General features: G+C 39.5%; 1 protein-coding gene across 2 annotated transcripts in view; it reads right to left on the reverse strand.

The window, feature by feature from the left end:
• ARNT2 (aryl hydrocarbon receptor nuclear translocator 2) overlaps positions 1-18,441 on the reverse strand; it is a 106,902-nt gene that overhangs the window by 24,363 nt on the left and 64,098 nt on the right. For both annotated transcript variants that reach the window (XR_015797507.1, XM_007432111.4), the window contains exons 9-14: positions 13,469-13,545; positions 10,855-10,989; positions 10,177-10,251; positions 5,940-6,091; positions 1,364-1,436; positions 450-573 (exon numbers count right to left, since the gene is read on the reverse strand). Coding sequence is in view for 1 of the 2 variants with exons in the window: in XM_007432111.4 (XP_007432173.2) it covers positions 450-573; positions 1,364-1,436; positions 5,940-6,091; positions 10,177-10,251; positions 10,855-10,989; positions 13,469-13,545 (636 nt within the window). In the remaining variant the exon portion in view is untranslated. The remainder of the gene's footprint in view (positions 1-449; positions 574-1,363; positions 1,437-5,939; positions 6,092-10,176; positions 10,252-10,854; positions 10,990-13,468; positions 13,546-18,441) is intronic.

Consider the following 18,441-nt stretch of genomic DNA (forward strand, 5'->3'; position numbering starts at 1 on the left):
AATAGACTACGTTGAAAACAAAAGAATAGGCAACAGCTGTAAGATTTAGCTGCTGCAAAGTAGAGATGTCTTTAAAAACCACCCTGAAGATTGGGTTGATTGTCTGGTGAATTTAATCCTTTTTGTAACTCCTAAGTATTACTTTTTCATTTTAGTGTCTCCTAACTGGAGATACCTCCCTACACTGCCATTTTGTGAGAGTGCTAACACGCTCCAAGTGCAATCATCAGTTGTCTCCCAAATTAAATCCATGGGCAAAAGGTTAACTTAGAACAGTTCAACTTGGGAATGAATGTCTCCTTTTCTCCATTATGTGTTTTCCACTGAAACAGAGTGTGGGGTTTAGGATCTCTTGATGGGATGATAGCATAGTGAACTGAGAATCAAAAATAACAATAACTTCTACTATTAATTCTGACAGTGAAACTAAGAGAACAAATTTTACTTACAAGTGGTTATGCCAGCAAACATCTCAGCAAATCTTGGATCCCTCTCCTGGGAGAAGATGGTGTCAGGCTTTTCCACTGGTTTCCCCCCCTCGTGAACATTGGACTGTATACTTGGAACTGGCACCTAATTGAAACAAGCAGAGAGAAGAAAACTACAATTTCTTTGATGGCTAAATTTCCACCCATCTTAGTAAGAGGCAAGCCCTTATCCCCCAGATTTGCTTTCTGCAATAGGCATACTTCATCTTTGTACTGCTCTATTATTCCCTGGACCATGAGGATGCTGGCTTGGTCCTTTGCAACAGTAATGAAGCTGTGCTTGAATGGTATGGATCCAGCCAAAGTGGCCTGTGGCTGGGGTAGGTGAGAGACACCGGGTGAACAGTTGCAGAAGCCAAAGGCAGAGCACAATATATCAGAAGCATTCTCACATTTAATTATCTAGAAGTGCTTCTAGGTGGAAAGAATCTGCATAATTTTCAGAGGACACTGTGCAGGAATTCTCTTATTGAATATTTTGGATGGAAATAATGACAAGAGGAGGAGAAGGAAAACACAGGAAGACTGTGGTCAACAGTGTTGTTATATGCCCTCTTAAATCCCACAAACGAGGCAGGGTGAGAGCAAGGTAGAACTTCACAGGGAAACTGGAAATATACCTTTTTTTTTTGTCTCATAAAAACAGGAAAAAAAACCCTGAAGCTGGATCGGGCAAAGGATGCATCAGGTCCAGCATTCTGGGCCACAGTGCCACCCATGAACATGAGTCTGTAGGAAGCCTCTGACAGTCCTCTCCTCTGTGAATTAGTTTGGCCTTCTTTTAAAGTTATTGACAAATCTGCTGGTGGCAAATCGCTTGGTTTAGCTATGGGTTATTTTAAAGAATCCAAGTCAATTCAGCAGGAGCCTCTCACCTGAGTTAAGTCATACGAGGAAAGTCCATCTCTCTGGTGTACTTCCAACTCAGCTTGTTGCTGCTGAAGCTGCCTGAAAGGAAGAGAGAAAAGTGGTGGTCATAAATTCCTTGGAGACCATCATGAAGGGGAGGAAGATTTGTCTTGTCCTGGGTTTGCTAATCAAAGGCCCAACATGCCACCCAAGTCCGCCTTTTAAAGCCTCCTCTGAGCTTAATGAGAATGGAGGAAATAAAGCCTGCAAATCACAGTCCTAATCCAGTTAGTAAAACTTCAGAAATAAATTAAGCTATGAGGTCACAGCTGGAGCCACTTCACAGAAAACGGACACATCCAATTCAGAGAAGGTGAAAGGAGTCAGAAATGAGGGAAAGAAATCCATCCAAACTGCCTCTATAAGTCTTTTAAATGCAGGCCAGGTATAAACTTTGCCCAGCATCAAAGGCTTTGAGGGAAACACAGTAGGACTTTATCTGGAACCTGTAAAATAGGCTATACAGTGTGTGTGTATCTAATCTTAGGCAATTAATTTGGTGAGTTTCAATTTCATAACCGATCAGTTAATCAAATGGCTAAGACAACTTTGAAAAATATTTATTTACCACTCTTACATCCAAGGAGATCAAAATGGCATAGTCTGTCTTTCTTCCCCTGTTTCCCACAACAGATCTATGAAGTAGATCAGGCTGAAAAATGAACAAGCACAAGATCAACTTCCTGGATGAGTGGCTTGTCCAGTCCTCCAAAACTCTAAGTACTACATTAACCCTCTCCCATGTGACATGATACATTCTAACTTCTATCATCCAGAGTGATCATGCCTACCAAGAGTCTGGGAAAGATTGGAATTAAGATCAAACCAATTGGGAAAAACTGACTTGTAAACATGTTAGCAGATGTTGTATGTTTTAAAATAATTTTAGGAAAATGCTAACATACATGTTCCAATTAATGGCACTGTCTTTTAAATGTGTTCAAATGGTGCTTAATCTGTTTGTTTAATCAGTGAATCAGTCAGTTAATATACATTCACATGGATAAACATAATACAGTCAGTGCATCTGACTGAGATCATGCACGCATTCATTGTGTTGATGAATTCTGGGTCTGCCCTTGAAAACTGAGCAGGAAATTCAGCAGAGCTTCTGACGTTTCCACAAATGCAGGAAATTAAGTTTGTTATGCACAAATGACATTGATATTCCATCTTCACTGCATTTCTGACCCCAAGTGTTGGGTATTAGTGCTCAGAACCCTCCCCAAATACTGGAATGACCTTTTTGTGTATCGTGGGAGGAAACGCAAAGGGAAGAGGCAGAAAATCTACTCAATTTCAAAGCTAATAGAACTGGAAAGGCTGTGTGTACGTAGGAAGAGGAACACTGTATTTTACATTAGACTCTCTTTTTCAGCAAAACAAAGAAATGTTAAATGCCAATATTTTACTTCTCAGCTTGGATAGTTGTGCCCAAAACAAACTTCTGAGGAGAAGAATGTGAACATTTGAACTCACTATTTAGTTGTCTTTCCACACAGAAACCAGATTTGGAAAGCTGATGGCTTCAAGCCAGATGTCATTATCAAATAAACACAATTCCTATGATAATCACCAGTATCCCTATAGTTCTCTTAAAAAAAAAATAGCTCTATATATCAAATCTTCTTTGTTTCTTTTTCACACCTTCATGCTTTTGGAGAGAGTTTTTAACCCTGCTTTCTATATATACAGTCTGATGACTTTCAGATGTTTTGACCTATAATTTGCACAGTCTTTAGGGTTTGCCCATGCTGGTTTAGGCCAATGCAAATGGAAGCATCTGGAGGATGCCAGACTGGCAGGCCAAAGCAGGTACAATCTATTTGAGAAATGTTTATCTTTCTTTACTCTCAGTCTCTGGCCAACAGTTTTTCACTGGAAAACATCATTCATTAACTAAATACTTAAGTGTCACTAGACTTACTATGTATTGAAGTAAAGTACTGCAAAGAATAAGGCCTTACAACTCCAATCAATTTCTAATACTCTAATTAACATTTAAGTGGGTTCTACTGTAACATCAGGAGTAATTATGGATGACAGCTTGTGCCTTGCTACAGATCTTATCCTATGGCAACAGGCACTACATCTGTTGATGACATTCCTTCACTGGGGGACACTATTTTAATTTTCCCACAATACGCTTGATATAGCTTTGGTCTGGGGCCTTGGGGAGAATGAAAAATGTAGGTAGTCTGTCAGGGAGCACAACTGCCTTACAGCAGGCTCTCTAATACATTTAAGCATTTGTCTCAAAGTGATCTATTTTTGCCTTCACAGCAATTCCATCAATGGCACTTAGCTTCCTTTCAGATCTGCCAGAGGCCCTGATCCATTCATCTCAGATTCAGATTGTTTCTAAACCTTTTAGAAAATCTGTGAAACTGCAGTCAATAAACTGTAGCTCTAGCTCCTTTGATTATTTAGAATGCTACAGATGCACCACAATGCCCAGCAACTTTCTAAAACAAGGAAAAATGGCTCTTTCTCTCTCTCTCACCATTTATTGCTCCCTTCAAAAAGAACAACAGTAATGCATTAGCCAACAGCAGCCTACCCCCATATTAGGGCAAGTAGCCTAGCCTGCTTTGTTAAGCCAACTGAGGATAAATATGACAGAATCCAAGGAAGGTTGGACCATTCCATTTCTTTCTGAGTGCAAGGCTACAGATGCAACCTTGAAAGGGAAAATCCTTGCCCAGTGTCAACATAAGTAATTTAAAATTGGCCTTTTGAAGACCTCTGGGTGAACAGAAGTTTGTTTATGAGCAATAGATCCCCTTGCCTCTAACATCTGACCACGTAGAACAGACATTTATTTATTATCCAAGTTTTGATTTCTCTTTGGACCCAAGTCAGAACTTAAAGATAGTCTACAGATCATAGAAAAAAACATTAGAATAGCATTCTGGAAAGCACCCACGTTGTCCTAACTGCAGGTCCTCAAGCTCATCTTGGTGAAATAAGGAGAAAAGGAAACCACAAAGCTTAGCCATCTAATTCCAAAGTGATGAAATACGTTATTTGGATTAGCCGTTTCCATTTCCATTGGAAGAAATTTTTATTGTAAGGGGGCAACCCCCAAGAAAATCCTGTTCCTTGGGGGTCACCAGCCTGCCATCAGGTGAAACTGAGATTTAAAACAAGGTCCCATTTATAAGTTAAAGCCACAAAGGAGCCTAGATTTTCTGAAGATCCCCCAGAGAACATAACACAGAGCTCAAAATCTTTCCCACATGCATCAAAAATGTATTTTTTAGTCCAAAGAAATCCTGTTTCCGTATCCCATACCTCCTAATCACACACACCATCACCTTTCATGCATCAGGTGCCACAAACATTTTAATCTTTTAAGAGGCTGAAAGACTTGCTTTTGAATTTTGCTATGAATACACTTGAGTAAGTGTTATCTTTATCTTCTCTTGAAAATCACAGCATTTTGAAAACAGCTGCTAGATCTTCTCATGCCAGGAGTAGGCAACCTTTCTGGACCAAAGTTGGGCCAACCACTTCTAGAATTTTGAGAAGTTTTCAAAGTAGCTCCATAGTGGCCCTGTAGGGCAAAGCCAGTTCCAAAAACTCACATTGCAGAAACAAAACAAAGCTGACGCCACTAGAATCTTAGTTTACATCTGTCTATTTTCTGGGGTAGTGAGCGAGTTTTCTAACAAATAATTGAACAGTAGCCAACTGCCATTTTTATTTTTCTAAGTGATGTTATGCCTTGGCAACTCCCAGGTGTTCCTGGCCATAAGGGAAGTCAAGTCTCCTGCCAATCAGGTTTGCCCCTGGATGATTTTTGGATTTTTCTTGGCAAAAATACAGAAGGAATTTATTCTGCTATCTTCTGGAATGCGTTTTCAACTTCTCAGTTTTGCCTCCAGCTTGGCACTTTCCTGGAGATCTCTCATCTCTGTGTTAATCAGGCTTGACAATGCTTAACTTCCAAGCCTAGACATGGTTGGTGTAGAAAGTAAGGAAGATGACCTTTATGGCAAGACCCTTTACCTGGGGAAAAAGGGCTGAAACATTTTTTTAGATCCAGAGCAATGAGACAGCGTTCAGAAGAGGTGCAGGCAGATGCTTCTCTAATTCACTGGAGTATAAAAAGGGGAGGAGGTCCAGAACAATCAGATTTATGAGATCCTGTTATTATAGCCACTCTCAATAAAAGTAGTTTTAGCCTGCCTGTGAAGTTGATTTTCTGGTCTGGTCTACCTAGCGAGACTGACAGTTGGGCAGGTCCTGTCCTCAGACATGCCCAATAAAGAAGATAGTAAAAGCTGCCATGCTAAGTTCTCATTTATTCAATATTTTTAATTAAACAATTTTTAGAAAATATAAAAAGAAGCCCAGCAGAGAGGATTGAGGTCACATGGGGCTTGGCTTAGCTTTAGAGCCAAACACTGCATACATTACCCATTTCTTTAGGTAGGTATATTTAGAAGCATACAGAGGGTAAACTAGAAACAAGGCTCTCATTCTACAGGACCTTGTTTTGGAGAAGGGAAGACATTTCTTAGGTTTCAAAGAACATACTTGACATTAGTGTTGGTGCAGATGATATACTCAATCTCATCCGAATAAGGATTCTGAAACGTAAAGCTGCTAGTCCTGATTAACATCCATTCCCGGTTCTTGGTACGAAAACGATACATCACAGAGAGCACCTGGCCCTTCAGCTTCACAACCTGCAGAATCATTGTAAAGATCAAGGAAAAGGAGATCACATCCCAGTCATAAAGGGAGGTTACAGGCTAGCAAGAGAAACCACTTTGAACTGCTTGCTTTTTAAGCAGGGACTTGAAGGGGGAAAAGTTGATTTAAAACAGAGATCTTGCCACTTCATGCCTCTAAATAGGGCAATTTCTATCAATGTAGAGGTGGGAGGAGTTCAAGGTCCTTAACCATGATAAGTAACACCTACCTGATCTGGACTGCTATACAAGATCAGACCTTGTTAGTATTAGAGGAGAGTTTATTAGGGCCTCCCAGGATTGTAGACTATACTAGGAAGTCCTCTCCCAAGGTAAAAAAAAAATGGCAAACCACTTTATATTGCGACCATCCATGTAGTCACCAGAAGTCAAGCCTGACTCAAAAGAATCATTACTTTGTATGGGTTCTTCAGGCATTCCTTTTGCTCCTTAAGCCTACAACCAGGTCAAATAAACCAACAGATATCTAAATGTCCAATCCTACCCATTTTTGGTCTATGGATTGACTATCTTGCCCTAGTTTATAGTTGGCTAAGGGGCTTGCTATCAACTGAGTAGTGATATGCCAGTCAATGGGAATCTTGAGAAAAAAATAAGCAAAAGAGAGATGTGGAAAACACTGAAATCCTTTTCGAGTTCCCAGAAACTCAGGACCTGCTTAAAAAAAACAAAACAAAACCGAAGTGGGAATGTTTGTTAGAATTAAGACCTAATTTCTACCAGATGTCCAATATCCTTCCAATAACAGGGTTCTCCTGCCCCACCCAAAGACTGGACTGAAAGTGGAGCAGAACTTGTCTGTTAATGCCCAGCTAAAGAATTTCCTAATACAGGTCTCCACACCAACTTTTGATACTAAAGTCTTTTGTTGTCCTTGCCCTCCAAATGTATTTCATTCAGATTTATTTATTTTCTTCTCCCACCCTGGCAGATGACTTTAGTCTTGTCTGAAGGGGAAGAGACTGGACAGGTTAAACCCTCCAAATTCCTTCCTTGATTATCTTCCCCTAAATGTTTCTTAGTAAGGTCAGCAATTTGAAAATGTCCAGGTTCCCCACCCCCATCCCAATTTAACAAGGTGCTGTTCACCCAGGCTTCTGATAAGCAGAATCACAGTGTTATCTTAAACCACAAACATAAGAAATAAATATCTAAATAAAAAAGATCTAGGGCACATAAGCATCACTGCCATGGGTGGATGGATGGAGGCGAGAGAAATTTACATATTTGCAGCTTCTGAATCGATGCGCCAAGTGCAAAAAAAAAAAGACCTGTGAGCCTTCTGCAAATCAGCACAAGGATGGAAAGTTGAAGGGAAGAGAGAAAAGGATGATGAGTGTTCAGTGTTGCCACTGACACATTTGCTCAAAACTGGCCTAGCATTATGGGATGAAATGGGCCATTCAGCTCTGGAAATGAACACACGGTACTGAATCATAGCTGGGTAAGAATGATGAACAATGTAATTGTAGGAAATCAGAATGGACAAGATCAAGAAATCGCCATCTATCCTGACAAAAAGCATCCCAGCCTGCCAGAAGCATCGCTTAAAATGAATTCTACGATGATGCTCTCACTAGGATTCAAAATAACAGGAGATAACTCAAGAAATGTAGTCATCGTCGTCGTAGTATCTATTCGGTCAACGATCAGCAAATGTATATCTCCTCTTTTGCCAGCAAATACCCTAAATAGGCTGTGTCACTATTTTTTTTTTTTTTTTTGCAAAGCATAACTATAAGCTGGAGAAAACTAAAGGAGCTTTTGCACACCCCGCACAGCTAACCCACTCAAATTAACATTCAGCATTTCAGCTGGAAAACAAGGAAGGGATGAGCTTCAGGCAAGGCCCAAAGCAGTCTAATCTGCAGCTAAATATGGCAAGGAAAGCAGCTAAAATGTGTGCCTGGTAACCCGCCAAAGCTATCTGTCAAAGGACATGCTGGATAAATCACAATTTGTCTTACAATGACACAAATTCTAATGCTTCTCTGAAAACATGGAGCTCTGCATAGAATTGCTTCCACCTGCTTGCAGGCTTCTGGCTGTAAAATCTTTAGGCTCGATTTGAATTATCTGTGCCCAGAGCCAAAATGTTGAAGAGCTGTACATTTATTACTACCAGGTGTAAGAAGGTTTAAAAATAGTCAGATATCTATAGATCGATTGATTGATATTTTCCAAATATGTTCATCTACAGTTTAAGAGAGTCAAAATTGGCAGAATAGCCTTCACTGGCTTTTGCTGCAGAAGATAGCCAACGATACAGGCATTTTAACTGCTTTGGAGGCTCGTTTTGTTAACCACGAGATGAAAGGTGGCACTCTGGGATGGTGCTGAAATAATGAAATTCCTTCTCCAGCACTGCCTGCCTGTCTCCTTCCCTGATGCCTTTGTGATATTCTGAATCCTATCACAACTGTTCACTACGATTTGGCTTGTAAACAAGTTTCTGCTGTTAGATTTGATTTCTTTTATATGCGTGTTAACGTTTTTTTCTTTTATATGCGTTTTTAACGTTTTTAAATTACACTAACATGCTTAGTTGCTAACTTTTAAGCTGCACGGAAAGTCTGATTGAGAAGGGATGTGTCATGCTTTAAATAGAATTCCCTTAATGGTTTTTTTATGGTAAACTCACCCCTGCATCCTTCACGTAAATACACTTGGACCCTTTGTAAACTGCAAACAATGTGTTTCATGGCTATTGGAATGGCTCAGTGATAGGTGGGCAGACAGGCTATAGTCTTCTACAGTAAAATTATGGAACCTGAAAAGCTTAAGATAAAGTCTCCTTGGAGGCTAGTGACTTCATGGACATTTCCATATAGTTTTTCTTGACAACAGTGCAAAACTGGTTTGCCGTTGCCTTCTTTGGGACATTTTCTTTCAATTCCCAAACTAGTGTCCAACCCTGGGATTTGAGGATAGTCTCCCTTTTGGGTCCTAACCAGTTCTGGTCCTGCTTAGCTTTTCTGAGATCAGCCAAAATGGGCTAAATGTTGCTTAAGACACTCTAAGGATGACCCAGAGTAAACTACTATTATTGATGGAAATCTGCCACTAAAATATGGTTGCAAACGGTGATCACGTGACCGCAGGACACTGAAACTGTCGTAAATGCGAGCTGGTTGCCAAGCACCCGAGTCACATCACATAACTGCGGGGATGCTGCGATGGCCACAGCTACAAGGAACAATCGTAAGTCCCCTCATTCAGCGCTGTTGTAACTCTGAACAGTTGCTGAACGAACAGTCACTGAACACAGATTACCTGTACTAATTTCATCAGATTTTGTGGGGAGAATGAGACTCTGGCTACAGATGATGCTAAGTGACCAAGTGGCTGTGATCTCTTTTAACGATAAAGCATTCTTGTTTGTTGAATGACTCCTAGCTTATCCAGAAGGCTAAGCATTAAGGTTTGTATGTAGATTTTACATATCACATGAAGTCAAAAAGAAGCAAACCACATTATGATTTACCATGGTGTAGAATACTCAACACGTTTTACAACTAGGAAAGACCTGAACTTGAAGTTCCAACATGCAAAAGAAACAGATTACCATGTTGATACTTAGCCCTCAAATTATGATCTGTAACATAATTCCTGCCTGCAACGTACAGCTTAGGGGAGTACTGCAGAACATAATTTGTGCTTACATATTGTTCTAGGATTCAACATGAACACACAGAACATAATTAAGTTTTATTTGCATTATAAATAAGTATCTATATCTCATCTTGTCTTGTGTCAGAAATGCAGGAACTAGAAAGGAGATAATGATTAATCTAAAAAATTAAAAACTTTAATAAAAATATAGATTTATATAATTCTTGCCCAATGCCATATTTATTTTATATTACATATTTGTAATATATTATATCTAATATAATATATAATATAATATGTAATATATTATATTGCATATTTGCCCACTGTTATTCTGTTTATACCTTTACCCTTATCTTATACCTGGTTAGCATAACTGAGCAGTCATAGCGTTCACATTTGGGATGGAGAATACAAAGGGACTGTATTAATAAGGAGAATGTTACCTGCTGGAAACTTTCTCTTAAATGGCTTTGATCTTCTGGATGACAGAATTCTAAAATATCTTTCCCCAAAAGATCCTGGTACGCCAGCCGTAGAAGGAGAGAAACCACAACAGTTAAAAAGGTTACAAATTGCCAGAGGAATTTGTCTTAATCACTAAATGTTTAAAAATAATTTTTAAACACTAAATGTTTAAAAATAATTTTTGGAACAACTTAATAAAAATTAAGCAAGACTGCAATAAGAGCCTAATTGTCACTGTTTGCAGATCTGTCAGATGGATATGATTACATTCAGATGCTCCTAGTCTCAAAGTATCTACCACATAATAATACAACTGAATCAACCATAACATTTCATTTAAATTTGAAATCTGATTTAAAAGTTTTAAACCTTTAAACCTTTTACACCTTTAAAATAAACCTCTGAAATAACTTTAAGTATGGAGAAGAGCTGATTAAGACTGTGTAACATAAGAAATATATTCATTGATTTAATGAACAAAGTACAGTATATCTAACCATCTTTTTAAGACTCCCTCCCTCCCTCCCTCCCTCCCTCCCTCCCTCTCTCTATGTTCCTTTAGATCCCAGCCCTCCATCTTTGGTAATAGACCTCTTTAAAAATATCCAGAAGCAAATTCTGAAATCTGGCTACTTAGGCAAAGAGAATGAACTGACCTGTGGCTGATAGCCAATAACACTGATGCATCTTGGATCCACAAAAGTAATTATTCCATCTGAGCTATGCCTGGATAAGAATTCTGTGGGGACTGACATTCCATTCATATCCATGCACACTGGTGAACTAGTCACCTAAGAAAAATAATTACACATGCTTTATTCCGCAAACATGGCAGGGGGTGGGGGAATCACCAAAGTACAATTTACAAGAACAGAATCTACTGGTGCTTGTGAAACAAAACTGCATAAGAGTGAGTCTAGTTTTTGCATACCAACTACCTGGCCCAAAAGAACAATTATGGACGATCAATGTTCAGATGGGTTGGTGGTTCTCAGGTTACTTGTGTAGGACAGATTTGAGAAGGATTGAAGTCACTTGGGCCCTCTAGTTATGGTATGATTGGAGCTCCCAGAATTCCCAACAAGTGCTGGCTTAGAATTCTGGAAACAGCAGCTCCAGGAAGGCATCAAGGGATCCAGGAAGGCTGTTCTAAAGGAAGACTAATTCCGCTCTACTGAAGAAGACTGAATGGTTATTGATCTGCGCCTGTAACTTCCCTTCTCAAATAGGTACTATAATTCAAACAAACAGATAGGACAAAGGAATACCTGGCATCCAGGACAATTAAATAATAAAAAAAAATTTCACAGGCTGTGTTTCCAAATAACTTTCTTAAAAATGCTCAAAACATACGGATGCCATATGGAAATAAATTTTAAACACTGGAAGCAATATGAATATATAGAAGATTTAAAATACTAAGGAATCCATTCGGTGCTAATAATGTCATTGAAAATCAGACCCAAACTGCCTGAATACATCAGATGCAATTTTGATATCTGCAAACAGGAATGGAAATTTCCCAGCAAACTGCTGCAGAGAAATATGCTCACTGGGATAAATCAGTGGGTTAGAAAGTAGTATCTAGTATAAACAGTTTTACAGCAGCAACCCAACCTTTTGGCAGCAGAGAGAGATCTTGGCCAATCAAGAAAGTCATGCAAGTACAGAGGGTATTATGAAAAAAGGGGCAAAACTACTCTTCTGTGACCTCTTCTCTCTATCCCACAGTGCCAGATGGGTTTCTCAAACAAAGAAGCACGTTCCAGTGTTGTTTGCCCTTAAATATTCTCCCCCAGAACTGAAACTGTGTCAAGATGCCACCCTAAGGAGGAGGGCTCTGGCTTCCAGGTGGATTATGTACTTCCTGGGGAGGAAAAGTTCATAATGCATGCCCTTCCTGATTTCTTTGTGGTGAAGCTTCCCTAGGTGTTGACCTCACAGCACGACTTAGGCAAAAAGCATTTGGTTCTCTACATGCCGCGAATAATCCTTCAGAATAGCTGTCTTATTTTGACAGCTGCACCATTAGCAAATTATGTTCCCCCTCTCCTGTTTCTGCAACCCCTAAATAATGTTTAGCTTTTGTACTTAAGGCATGAGGAAGACGGCAGTGCCAAGACCACACTTTGCATCTCCGAGGAAGTCGGCTATATAGAAGAACAAATGGGACTAAAGACTCCAGTGCACATTTCCAGTGTCAAGGACTTTAAGTGGGCATATGTACCTTTAATAGTGCATATTAAATAATAGGAAAAACCCAGCATGAGCCTTATTCAAGGACCCAGCTCACCTGATTAGCCAGCACATAAAATAAGACCCCTGGCTTTGTCCTACTGCCATGAAAATGTGTTACTCCTATTGCCCATTGTCCCTGATCTGTGCATGTGGACTCTACCTGTGATGTGGAACCTCGTGTTCTGGTTAAAGCAAAGATCAATGGCCATCATAAGACAAGAATTAGGACAAGGCCCTCTTGATGCTGCTTCCCAACCCTTCCTTCTATTGACGGACTGGGCCATAGCTCAGAGGCAGAATGCATGCCTTGCATTCCAAAGCTCCCAGGTTCAGTTTCTAGCATCTCCAGTATGGAGAAGCAATGCTGGAGAGTTACTGCCAGCTAGGATAGATCAATCTTCCTCAGTCTGATGTATTGAATCCCCAGCTGCAAGGTGCATCAAAGTGGAGAAACTGGGACATGCAGTACCACGCCTATAACCTTTGATCTAATTTCCAAAGCCTGCAGCAGGAGACCATTTCAGGCTTCTGATTAGAGATACTCTACCTTTCCTTTCCCCGTATTCTGCTGGTTGAAGAGACAGATAAGAGGAGTGCTGCAAAGGTAACGGGGTCCCATTCTACTTTGGGCTCTGATTCTAACCACTGTTGACTTCAATCCTGTCCCTTATCTTTGAGATAATGTGACACTAGACAGATGATTCCCCATTTTTGGCATTAGATGAGCCAGGGGTTGGATTCAAAACAGATTCCTCTGTAGGGAAGAATAACATCTCTAGATATCAAGAAGTGGTGCGTTGCACAGAAGCAGGGCCCCCTGATAATCCCAAATTATTTGCAATGAAGTGTGTGGATCTTACATGTATTAGGATATTAGTATATTTGGCAGCATTGTTATATCTGTATATCTACCCCCACTGTGTTAGACCCTGTTGCCTTACATTTTATCTGGGATTGCTGTTGTTATCTGAAGTCCAATAAGCCACAGAGTTAACTTCTGCAAGCATTTTTGTAACCAAAAAGGGTTTTTACCTGAAGTCTTCCTATTGCCACCAGGCAATATTTGCTGCCTTGTCCCACCTCGGCGTCTTCTTCTGGTATAGTCATTCCTAAAATTATTTTCCCAAAACAATAATTTAAAAAAAAGGTTAGAGAGATGAGAAATATGGGGTAGTTCTCCTTAGCTACTCTGCTCCTGGACAGACAGGATGGCACTATCTGAATTTATTTTCTGGTAGCCAATAAAAACATGTTGATGCTATCCTGCTGTTAATAATTTTCACTACAGAGATCGAATAATATAAAATATTGAAAAATATAATCCTGCCGAAGTACTTTGGTTCTTTAATCCATTTCTTTGTCATCAGCTTTTAATGGCTTGTTTTTGTACATTGCCTTGCTGGCCCCTGCTAAACCAAATGGCTGTTTACAGATATTCCCATAAATGCAAAATAAAAATAAAAATACAGAAAGGGATGGCAGCATCCAGGTATTAGACTAGCCATTTCAGGGAAGTTGTTTTTACTGTAAATCACCAACATATTGTGCGATGTTGAAAAGAAACAGCTGCCTGAAAAAAAAAAGTGGGTGTTTCATTACACTTTGTTTTCAATCTTTTAATGGAATTTAATGTTATAAACATTTTAAAAAAACCAAAGGCATGTTAGAATGCTGTTTTAGTGCCTTGGGGTTGCATAAATACCTTTGATTGGTACATCAGTATAATCTACCCATTGGCCTTCTAAATCTTTTAAGTAATCTGATTTCCCAAATTGAGTTTTGGAGCCAGAAACTTCCTACAATCCTTGAGTGAGTTAAGTTATTTAAAGCCCTGTTCCCTTGAGTGTTTGGGATTCACGGCGTGCAGGAGCACTGAATCATTGGAAGAAGAAATTATGGCCTGTTAGTCAGGTTAAGGAGAAAGGAAGCTCGTGTTTTTGAAGCAACAGAATTGAAAAGGTTTCATGATTTTCTGTATGAGCAACAATTCAGGGCAGTGTGTGTGTGTGTGTGTGTAAAGAGGGTTTGACACTTACTTAGATATTAAGAGTGGCTTCTGAATAAATAGGTATATGGTCAGGTTGCTAGTGCCTATACCAGTGAAAAACTAAATTAATGAGAAAAGCACGATAATTTTCCAAGTGTTGCACCCAAAAGTAAACTAAAAGAAAGCAAGTCCTTAGGGGTTGGTGGAGAGCCAAGAAAGAGGCCACAGCGACGAACCCCCCTATGGTGTCACTGCCTTCTAGCCAGGGCCACAGCTGAGTGAAGACGTAGCATGCATTTGACATGCTTCAAATGTATCCACCAGACATTATGAGCTCATTGGTATGTCCTGCTTACGAAGCCAGATTTCCACCCTGTTATAGCACCTGGAAGAGCAGCCTAGTGATACATGACACATGTTGAACCCCCTTTTCCCTAATATTAGTTCCATTTTTTTCTTCTCGGATTAATTACGTGAATTACTTAATTCATTACACATTCCTAGCCTGTCAGATGCCACATACTGAACAGGATGAGATCAGATCCGAGTACGTGAGGACGCTCCTGAGGGCAAATGAGAGAGAGCACTTATGTATGTGCATCATAGCAATAAAAAAGCATTTCCAAAAACATCACACCTGATCCGTGACCCATGGTATATCCAAAGCAACATAAACACACGTCCAAATTGAACACAGCAGAGAAATTATTGACAAACCGAGCCTTAGAAATCGATTTTTAAGAAGTGTAGAATTGAGTTTCTTTAAATGTAGGAAATAGATAACATTAAAGCCATGCACATTACAGTATACTGGAAATTTATTAGCTGTCCTATTCCCAACTAAACACATGACTCATAAAATATTAATGCGGTTGGCCTGGCATTAATCAGCCATTGACCCAAAAACATGCTAACCCATTGAGGGGTAAAGAAAAAAAAAGGCCACGACATCCAGTCACAACTCAAATGCTATTATTGGTAAGAATCCATCATCTGTAATTCTGCCCTGGATAGAAATAACTTTCCTTCTTCCCAATCATTCCACGTTGTCATTTTAGATTAGCACTGGTGTGCCACGTATAGCTGTATGGTGGTTATATGGTTATAGTTCTTTGACAGTTATATGCTACGTGATGGTTATATATCATAGATCCTGGAGGACGAATGAAACTGGTCCATAATTTTGAGCCCCCAAAAGACATCACCCTGAATTTCACAGTTTTGCTGTGATATTTCCAATATTCTCTAGAGAGATTTGCCTCCATTCAGGTGTTGACTTCACTGCTAGTAGGTGAAGTTAGTTTCTTCAGTGCACCCAACTCTGTAGTTCCATGATCCCGGGAGAGGAAGAAGCATGGAAAGACTCTTAAAAAAATGGCAGCTGAGCTATTTGGAAGGAAATTCCATTGTGCACGCTATGCCCATTGCTAACGGAAAAGGTTTCTATCAAGTCCCCCCGGGCTGGGCAGGATCAAGGAAGTAAGAATTACAGAGACTTCAGTAAGTCTTTGCTATCTTTAATGCTAGTCCTGGGGGTAAATCCAGAATCTTGGAAATTGCAAGAGGAATTTCCAGCCCTCATTATAGGGAGTTCATTAAGGCAGAGTCTCTTTCAATGATCCAAAATGCTTCTTCCCAGGTTTCTTGATGCTCAGGCTGAGTTGCCGTTTATGAGATAAGCTGCCAATGGACTTGCCTTCTATCTCTTGATTGTTTATGCCTGCTCTTCCAATACTTTGCCAGCTTCCCCACAATCCCTTACAAGTCCCACAACTCATTATGGGGCCAAATTTCACTGCCCCTGAAAAAGAATGGGAGAGATTTACATTTTGTTTCTCTTGTGAAAACAGAAGCGATTTTAAATTGAGGCTCTGCCTGAAATGGTTGTAACTGGAAGACAATTAAAAAACAAAACAAAACATAACTTTGTGGCTAAGAGAACTGTGAACAAAGAGGTCCTGGATTCAAATTCTGTCCTTACTGTACTGACATACCTTTCAGTATTCTTGCAAGGATGAAATCAGTGCATGTGAATAACACAGTGATGTCAAACTCAAAACTAAAGGATGAAGATATTGTCTTCTTCAAGACCACCCTTTTATGTACAGAGAATACATACTGCTTGTTTGATTTAGACAGTATGCCCAAAGTGCTCATGGTGGGCTGTATACCGAACTGAAGATGATGAAAAGGCCTTCAGAAACATGCAACATAATTTTTAAAAGTACCCCCCTCCATTCATAACTTGCATCTTATGAAACTTCATCCTTGATGTCTGCTCCCATTTTAAGATAGAAATGGTGGCAGGGGTGATGTAGATATTTATGAATAGTTTTTATTGTTTTTAATGGTTTTTCATGTCTTTCTGTTGTTCCTGGTTACTTTTTTATTATTTGGATGTGAGATGGGCGGCTACATAAATTGAATTAATAAATAAATGTTTCTGATGAATTATTTTAACATACAATGCATTTGTGCTTTTTGTAGGCAGTGTTCGTTTGGTTTGGCTCTTCCCACATTGACATCAGGACATCCCATGTGCCTTTCAGCAAATGAAAGAAAAAAAGTAAATGCAACCTTCTGCTACATCAGATGGCAGGGAGCATCTTAAGTCAATGGTTCTTCAGCACCAACATCAAGAAAGGAAACCCTTTGGGGAATTAAAAAAAAAAACTATAAAGAAGCAGGTTGAGCTTTTTAAAGATGAACCAAGTTCCCTTCAATACTAGTTTTCTACACAGAGAAAGTTGAATGCATGAAGTGATTCATTTGTTTGTTTTCTGCAGGTAGGAACTTTAGAAATGTGGAAATTTCTCACCAACAGCCTACATCAATTCAGTTATCCAAACATTTCAGGCTTTTGCCACATCTACGTTCCTAAAATCTAATTAGGGCCTCAAGAAAGCTTTATAAAGCTTTCTGATGCACGCCAAAGGGTTATAAAGCAACCTATACTCTGTGGTTAATTTATTCCTTTAAATGGCATCTAGAAGTCCAGAAATAAAAATAAATTAATTAGACAAAGGAATGAGATGGCATGGGTGACAAAGAAAAAAGAAAAAGAAAAAGAAAAGAAAAGGATGAATTTTTGTATTATCAACATTCTGATTATTGTGGGTACAGACTGTGCAAGACGTGCACCAGAGTGCAGTCTGGAGGGGAACATTTGTCCTAGCTTCGATTCATGCACATCAAGCTACAGTGTGTCTTTCTACCAAATATTTTCCCTCCATTGTCATGCAGTGAACAAATCTGATTAAAGAAAAAAACATCATATGGACTGCATAAAAGTTCATTTCCTTCTCAGAAACACAAGATCCCTTAACTGAAATGGAGCAGGGGGAGGGGAAGGCAAATGGTTGTTTAAATAAAATTAAATTGGTAAACGTACCTACCAAGACTGGGTAAAGTGCATTTCATTGGTGCATTTCATGGGCTGGGTTAATGCAATATTTTGGAGGACACAAGACACTCAGTGAATTGGCAGCAAAGTAAATGGACAAAAGTTTGAGGACAGAATTCACTTCCAACAGGGCATTTTATCTACTAATGTTCCAGCACTGAGTTTCATAATTTATTGTTATGTACATCACTGATGGGTCCAGATCAGCCAAATTCTATCTCCTTCCAATTTTTTATTACAATCCCATGTTCTATTCGCTGGGGCAACATACAAAAGACATAAGAGTAAGTGACCATCAATGTACCCATGGAAGCAACCCATGACAGCCTTCTGGTCTCCAGCCCTAGCTGATTTTAATTTTTTACCATTTCAGTTAGAAAAATCAAGATGCTGATCACTGCAGAGCAAAGCATCAAGCTGCTAACAGTATATCTATTTCCATTCTGGCTCCAGAAAACTAAAGTGGTGGGTGACTGCATTCAACCTGCAGGATGAAAATTCATCTTTCAAGAAAAGGCATCCCGGGAGGGGTTTAAAAAAGTCAAGATGGTGGTCACAGCGGAATGGACCTGCCACTTCATCTACAAAGGGATGGAGATTTGATGACATGGCTGT

This window comes from Python bivittatus, unplaced genomic scaffold, assembly GCF_059951505.1.
Source record: "Python bivittatus isolate LINGU-HERP-01145 unplaced genomic scaffold, Pbiv_v1 ctg000530_np1212, whole genome shotgun sequence".
NCBI lineage: Eukaryota > Metazoa > Chordata > Lepidosauria > Squamata > Pythonidae > Python > Python bivittatus.